Consider the following 8579-nt stretch of genomic DNA (forward strand, 5'->3'; position numbering starts at 1 on the left):
TTGTGATTTTGCAGAAAAATTAACTGTTAAAAAGTACTAACGAACACTTGTAGCATTCATACGTTACGCGTTTGGTATGTTAAACATACCTGTATGTTGTAAAATGATCAACATGCTAGGATGTTGTGATCAAAACTAAAATTACAACACACTGATACGGTAACCATTAGACAACATATCAAAATGCAAAATTACCTGTGCAAAAACACAACTATCGAAACTCTTATCAAAGTCTAGCTCACGAAATGTATGTTTGTCTGGCTTTGTGTCTGTTTATAGATAAAAAAAAACAAACTTTAACCCCTGTCCTTAATTTTTGCAATTTGGAAACCTAGCTTTTAATTTTTACATGAATACGTATTCTTTATGAAAGGACCTTTCTTCATTTCTTTACATTTTTTTAATTAAGGTCATCTCAGAGTTTTGCTTCGATTTGAAAAAAAAATAACGTTAAGATTTTCACAGTAATTATTTTATATTGCTAATGTTAACTTTAGGTACATCACTTTAAATGTGTATTTGGAGAGACAAGACCTTTTCAGGGTATCAACCGAACCTATTTATAAACTTTAACACTAACGTTTTAAATGTTGATGATAGGGTCTTCATATTACAATTTCGTTTTAAAAAAAATTCTTTCTCTAAGTATCAAAAGTAGTGATCCTTTTAACCAATTGTTAGAGTATGGCTTACCTTTGAAAAAGCTTTAGATTTATCATTGTTTAAAAAACACATCTGGCTTTTACATGTTCGGTCGTATCAATATCGTTGTTTGAAACCAAAACACTATATTGATATCTTGACATTTTCGTATTTCGAAACTAGTTAGCCCAGTTTAAATAAGCTCATTTACATACAGTTGTGAAAATTACATGTTGTCCGAGTATATGTAAACATTGCACTTGGAGCATATGCAATAAAATACCATGTGCAAAATTTAATAGCTGTCAAATTCGCTTAGTGTTTTCAATGTTAAAATGTAAAAGCGGTGAAATTTAGTAAAGAATTAAAATAACAACAAAATGACAAATTAACAATTTGAAATATGAAGAAAAAAAAACAAAAATAACTCACAATTCAATTCATCCTCAGCCTCGGGTAAATTGACAAGAATATTAGGAGTAAGAATTACTGAATTATTCTCAGTAGTTTTATCTTTTGTGTTTGTCGTAATTGAAGGTATCTTAGACGAAGTGTCACCAAGTGAACTTGAACTCATTGTTGATTTGACCGTACTTATTGACATCTCTCCGCACGTAACATTTACATTTCCACCCTCTACAAAATAAATGAATAAATAGATAGATTACTGTAAAATCACATATTTTCGTGGGGTCAAATTTTCGTGGTTGAAGTAAAAACCCTTGTTATTTGGGAATTTAAACAACGCAAATTACCCCCCCCCCCCTCTCCACGACAATTTGTGATTTCAGTGTATTATATAAAAATTGTAAAATGAATATAAACATGGTGATTTTAAATGTGCAACCATCAATTTTCCTGACTTATGATGCAATATACCTTTGTTGCATGCATGTGGAGTTTTTATCCCTAGGTTGATTCGATATGGAAGACCATGTTCTACATGTTCGAATAAACAATTTCTAATACGTTGTACTTTTTTTGACAAACAAGTTCATGAAGCACAGATACGAGCATAATTTGTTAAGTCTTATGGTCGATGCAAAGACATTGTCAGCAAATACAATTCATCATCAACTCAATTGCTGAATGACTTTTTTTCAAACTGATTGATAGACCATTATTTACACACTGAGTTGTCTACGGATATTTTCCGTATTTTTCTGATCATCACAAGGATCACACAGAGAGTGTGATCGTTCGGCAGGGAATCCTCCATCCTTCATTGAACCTGATCCCACGTCTGATGTGTTTGATGGCCGTGTTTGCTCCTCTCATATTTTGTGATTCTAAATGAATTTATAAGCTCAAATACCGTTCGTTATCACATCGTGTTTCATATTAAAACAAATCAAGTTGAAATAGACGGGGTGTACCTATAAATTACATAATGTATTGGTAAATTTTTTATAAAATCAACTGCACATACAAAAATGATTTAATTTGGAAAATGTATAGTTATTAACATTTCAACATTCAGATAAAAAGTTGACTTACGACCTCCATTTTCCTGAATGTGTAGACAGTGGTAAAATTGTTTGCGAGAACTTTCTGATTTGTAGTCAGCTAGCACTGTTACTGAATGTGTATTCTTAACTGGGACCGTTATAGTTTCAGATTGTTTTTCACAGTTGAAAAGAATTTCGCTGGTCAATCTAACAAATGCATCACATGGGAATACTTTAACTACCGCACCCACAAACAAGTTACCATCAAACGCCGGGATCACAGTACAGGTACAAGTTTGATTTATTTGTGGAAAGTCGATAAAAATTTGTGATCCAGATTTTGTCATTCCATCACAACTGGTTACCAAGGTATTTGGCGCTTCAAAAGAGAAAAGACTCAATTTTAGATTAATCTTGAACGTACCTACATGTATTTATATTATTTTTTGTATCATTAGCTGCTGATTTTTTTCACAACCTGAACAAAAAAATTATAAGGAAAGTAATATATGAACAATTTATATTCGCATTCTTAATCTGTAATTTTGGTAAGTCATGCTCTTGAATGTCTTTAATTTGTGATTAAATTGTTTTCAGAACATTTACAAACACGTTCCTCATGTTGAAAAATAGGAAAATAAATTCAAATACATTGTATCAATATCTTTATATAATGTAAGTTTTTAAGTTACTCACTGGTCTTTGCACAATTTCCTAAAAAGATGTTAAAAAATAATCATTTGTTATTCATTATTAAACTAAAGTTGTTAGAAATATATTTTGATTATACCATTTTGTAAGATTGTACTTAAAATATATGCATATCCATGAAACAAATAGTGGTTGTATTAATATGCTAAGGAAATGTCATCAACCAATAAACATTTTAAAATGTGTGCTGATAAAATAATTCAATGAATATTTTTATGAAAATGTTATTAATAGCAAGGAAATGTCATTTTTTTTCTAGCAAAAGTTAAATAAAGCTTTGGAATAAAATTCTGTTTTTTTTCTTCCGGGTTCAATGTTTTTGAAATTGCCAAAACAGGCAAAGAAATAACGAAGGGCACTTTAATGCAATAATTCAACCACAAGAAAGATAATGTCAGATTTTATGTTTTGAAAGGTGTTACATAGGCGTCGAAAGCAAATTGAAAAGGGGGGGGGGGCTAATTGAAATTGGGGGGGGGGGCTAAACAAAAAAGATAAAACCCAACTCAATGCCTTTTTATGTATATCTTTGCAAAAAAGTTCGGCTTAGCCCCGACTCCCCTTGTTCCGACGCCTATGTATTAAAAATAAGCAGCTGTATTTGAGCAATGAAAATGACTATCTGAGGTGCACATTGTTTAATCACCGCAATATATAAATCACATTTCGACATTGCTCCTCATTCAACTAGCTTAATTTGCTACTGTAACTAAAGAAAATATTCAAACATTCTATTGTTGAATGATTTGTCAACATTGATATATATATCGTTTTTATTTTGATTCCACTCTATATAGAAATGTTGGACGAAATCTTTTTTTATCTTTATAGCAGTGTTAAACTATATCGATAAGAAAATTGTAGTATTTTATTCTTTTTTCTTGTTTACATCGTTCACATCGTCGACATCGTCATGGCATTGATGATAATATCAATTCTAATATAGAAATAAAAACAACGTAGGCTATGGAAACAGCATCTCGTGTTAACACTGTCTACATAGCGATGTCGATAATATTGATTTGATAAAATAAACTGGGCATCAGTGGATTAACTTACCGAAAACTCCTGAGAAATAACTTATCGTAAGGAAAACGTATAGATACTCCATTTCAACTTGGGGCAAACCAGGAAGAAAACAAGATATCATTAACGACAGCCGAATAAATTCAGACCGGTTTTGAAGAGTTAAAAATAGGTAGGTTATTTTCAAACGTGATCAATCATGCAAAAACTCTTTCAATTGAAGTGTAAAATCCGCTTTTGTACAAAGCAGACATTTAAAGAGACGAAAAGTCGCATATCTGCGAATTTTCATTATTTAAAAAAATCTGCAGTTTAAAAACCGTAATTTTCAAGCAATAGGGGGCTATAAGAAAATGTTACGAAGGGAACCAATTCCAAATTTTTTTTGGAAGAAAGATGAAATAATGATTAACGGAGACTTCATTTAAATCATGCACCACTCGATCAATAAGTAATAGACAATATACAAAGGTAACGACAAATAAAAGGATAAACTGTCTTAATAAAATGTATGAACAAGGGAACTCTGTGAATACATGTATGTGAAGAGGATGTATAAGGTAGAGAAAGAAAAGATTTTGTAAGAAGTATATATTCGAAATCTAGTGAAAAAAAAACCCTTGAAAATGAGCAAAGATAATTTTATGTGACTTCTTACTTTCAAATATTCTATGGAATTCCAGTTTGATTTACACCACTTTTCAAATGCGCTGTTGAATACAAAGTTTGAAGTTTTTCCTACTCAATAATTTTTAATTTTATGATATATATAAAGTTAAGGTCTTTGTAGGAGATTTCGAAACCTAACCTTTGTCTTTGTTGTTTTATGAAGATTATAAACTCTACTAATTTCACTGCATGGACTAAATCGGATGGGATTTTGAAGAATAAAATATGAACTGTGAGCACAAAATGAATTTTGAGACGTAAACGAAAGCCAGGTTCTTTTTACATACATTTACGTATAACCATTTCCTTCACAAACAATGGCCACAGTGTTAGAAATACTCTAATTTTTTCTGCTGCAATCATTTGTAAGTTCTTATTTATCAGAAAATAGAAAAATAAAAGTAAATACAAGGATAAATGAATTGGGATTTAGGGATGTTTGTAGCGGCGTTGAAAGCAAGACCTTGGGCCCGACAGTCTGTTTATTATATGTAAAATGCCACAGATTGATGTCTTTACACTTGACAGTATTTTTGTTTTAAAGAGCAATGTTCTATGTAAAAATGTTAGTGATTTAGCGAGAATGTTTATATTTACGTTCTAATTCATTTACTTGTTAAACGGCAAATATATGTTGTTTGTACAATCAAATATATTGAACAGATATGTGTTTTGAATATATATAATATTATTAGAAAACTCTATGGAAATTGTTGGTGACCAAAATTGTATATAAAGCTTTTGTTTTGGACGGGAGTATTTGCTGATGTGGAGGCTGGCTAAATCTAGGGATATGGTGGACCGGCAGGGACAATATAGACACTATGGTTGACCGTGGATGACGTTGGGACGTGGTGTGAAACTCTCTTGAAAGCCGCGAACCTTTGGCCGATTTGATATTCATTGTGCATAGGTATTTTAATTTACTATTGATTTTTATAAATCTTGTCTCCTGGTACACAGGGGGTCTTCAAAAATATTATTTATTTTGGTTTGTTAATTCTAATTTAAAGAATCCATCACAAGTCGAGGTCAGTTGTGACATCCATCTACAGTTGTACTGGCATTCATAATCCATATAACAAATAGAAGTCTCACACCAATTGAAGAATTTCTATCATGGAAAATCCTAAACTAAAGACGTTTAAAATTTCTTTTAGATTGTCATTTTTACCTTTTTTACAGCCCGAAAATGACATATTCAGTTGAATCATGTTAAACGAGTAAGCATACGATGATTTAGACGTTTGGTATTCGAACAGTTTACACTGTAAATGTAGGTTTGTAATTGAAAAGTACGAAAGTAACAGTTTCGAGAAACCTTTAGGATAAACAAAGTGTAGAAGTCAAATTGAAATATAGTTCGGATGCAAAACTAAACTTAATTTACATGAAATAAACCGAAAGCGACAGATTGAATCACGTAAAGTACAGTTACTAGATAAATGATATATTTATATTTGAAGTTAGATGGTATGCCCCCCCCCCCTCCCCCCGGAACCTTCCCATTTTTTTTTTATAACTTTTTGAATAGATGAAATGGTCAGGTGAATTGCAAGGTTAATGAAAGAGTTGGCTATTTAAAATAAAAATATTAATCCTATACCCCGACATTCTCTAGTTAAATGAATTCTTTGATAACAATTTCAGTATTAATCAATCTACGAGAGGCGTTCAATAAATAATGTAATAAGCTGTATGACATACAACATAGAAATCATATGACATAAATCTTGATGTTTTAATCTTAAATAAATTGATTACAGTTCATGTGACCGCTTTTCTTTACATAGTTTCATAGTGAGAAGCTGGCGAACGGGGGACTATTCGAGACACTGCATGATAAATGAATTCTAAAGAATCAGTATACTAGTGTAAAATTAAACTCTTCATAAAAGCTGCTGTAAAACTCGTTAAAAATCTCAAAGAAATGGTCACTGAAAAGTTTTAATTTACAGCAATCACTGTATTTTTTTATTTGAAAATGTACATGCACAAAAATAATTAAATGGGCATCTATAATAGGTACCGTCCTTTGGGACAAAGACTGACATGAACTAATTTACTGTTTGCCAAAATTCAACAAATCATGTTTGATTGACCCCAAAACATATAGCAAAATTGATAAGCATTATTTTTGGGGGTAGTTTACACTATTTTACAGAAACATTTGACAATAAAAAGCTTAGTACTCAATTGTCACCCTATGTTTTGAAAAATGAGTAAAAACGACAGCGTGTACGAATATATAAACAATTATTTTAAAAGAAATGTAATTATCAACTCTGAAATTCAAATAGATAGTGAAACTTGAATCAATTGCTCTTAACCCTAAAAACAAATTGATAATAAGATGCACTTGACAAAAACAGCCAAGGTTTGAGAAAAACTATGAATAGCAAAAGCATAAATAGTTTCATACAGCATTTTCTTAAATATAAGTTATATTATTGATCAAATTCTTACTCGGGGAGGCATTTCAATTTCTGGAGAAGTTTAAAAAGCAATTTTTTTTTGCAAAAATATCGAAAGGTTTATCAGAGCTAGGAACCGAATCAGGAATCCACTACATTAAATTTCGTCATGACAGCGTCCAATCCAACACGCCATGAAGAGTTAAGTTTTTTTTAGGATAAACGTAAAGGTAATTTTTTGTCACACCATGCAGCAATATTTGCCAGAGCTTTCACCCTTTGACTGTTTTCATTTTCAAAAGTTGAAAAAACATCTTTTTGAAAGAAGAAACATGTCCAGGAAATCATAAAATCTGCCATATTCCAGTATACGAAGGGTAATACAAAAAAAAAAAAAGAAACAGGAATTGGAGAAAAATGTTACGGACATGTGTTTTATTTAAAAGAAAATATTATTGAACGCCCCTCGTACATTGATTTCACTAAATTCCATAGATAACGTTTGAAGTTTTATAATTCTATATTTACATCCACTGAATATTTTCTCCTTTATTTCTTAGAAAATCTATTGCATTAATCACTGCATGAACGACATTAGGCATGATTAATGTTTTTTTTAATCTGAGATTTCTTGATAAGTGGCTGTTCCATCAACGAAACATGTAAAGATGTTCGCATCATTAATACAATAATTAATCTTTTTAACCCTACTTTGAATGATTATTAATATAATATATAATATGATATAAATATAAACTCGGGTTTTGTATTTTTTTGCAACAGCTGCTTCCGTTAATTCCAGTAATAACAAACAAAGAAAGCATTTTATTGTTTAAAACATCTCCAAGTCTATAGTATAGATTTGGAGATGTTTTAAACAATAAAATCCCCTGTAAACTAATAAGCATGAAAGTATGATATTGCATATTGCTAAACTTGTGTTCACTTGTTGATAGGTAAAGACTTAAATGGGCATTTGTCTATAGTATAGATAAATGCCCATTTAAGTCTTTACCTGTCAACAAGTGAACACAAGTTTAGCAATATGCAATATCATACTTTCATGCTTATTAGTTTACAGGGGATGCTCACTCCTCCATGGCACTTGATCCCACCTCTGATGTTTCGGGGGTCCATGTTTGCTGTGCTCTTCTTTTGTATTGTTTTATGGACTTTGAGATTGAATCTTGTTCGTTATACTCAATATCCTTCTTGAATCTGATTGGTCGAGAAACATTTGTTAAAAAACCCACTATAACCAGCTAAATAATGGAATCATGATAATGATTGCTTGACGACGGGTGGTATTCCAAAAAAAAAAGCAACTGCACAGAATTTATGCGCGCACGGTTCACTGTTATCTGCATTTTTATAAAACATTCAGTATAACAAGAAAACATTGATGTAACCATCAATTGTCGCCCGGGAAATAAATAAAGTAAACAATGGAATTCGAAATGAGTCTTGATCATCAAACGCTTCGATATGTGTGAAAAATGCATGCGTCTAAATGATGGAGACGATAGTCGAGAATATTTTGAAAACTTATAGTCGGATGAAAATCGAACAAAAACGATACCCATTTTAAACGTTAACAATTCCTCAAGTAAATGTTGGCTGCATAAAATATAAATTGAAACTAAACTCATGCATTATCAATTTTCAAAAA

General features: G+C 31.2%; 1 protein-coding gene across 1 annotated transcript; it reads right to left on the bottom strand.

The window, feature by feature from the left end:
• Positions 1-1074: 1074 nt before the first annotated feature.
• LOC134245944 (uncharacterized) lies at positions 1075-8047 on the bottom strand (the record flags this gene model as incomplete). Its single annotated transcript, XM_062728180.1, has 3 exons — positions 8026-8047; positions 2140-2469; positions 1075-1278 (listed from the first exon to the last, which is right to left on the bottom strand). Coding segments are annotated over exons 1-3 (556 nt in total), but the record flags the coding sequence as incomplete, so codon positions are not given.
• Positions 8048-8579: the final 532 nt, after the last annotated feature.

The sequence above is a fragment of the Saccostrea cucullata genome, unplaced genomic scaffold (assembly GCF_032062105.1).
Source record: "Saccostrea cucullata isolate Sc308-1 unplaced genomic scaffold, CSIRO_AGI_Scuc_v1 ctg13342, whole genome shotgun sequence".
In the NCBI taxonomy this organism is placed as follows: Eukaryota; Metazoa; Mollusca; class Bivalvia; order Ostreida; family Ostreidae; genus Saccostrea; species Saccostrea cuccullata.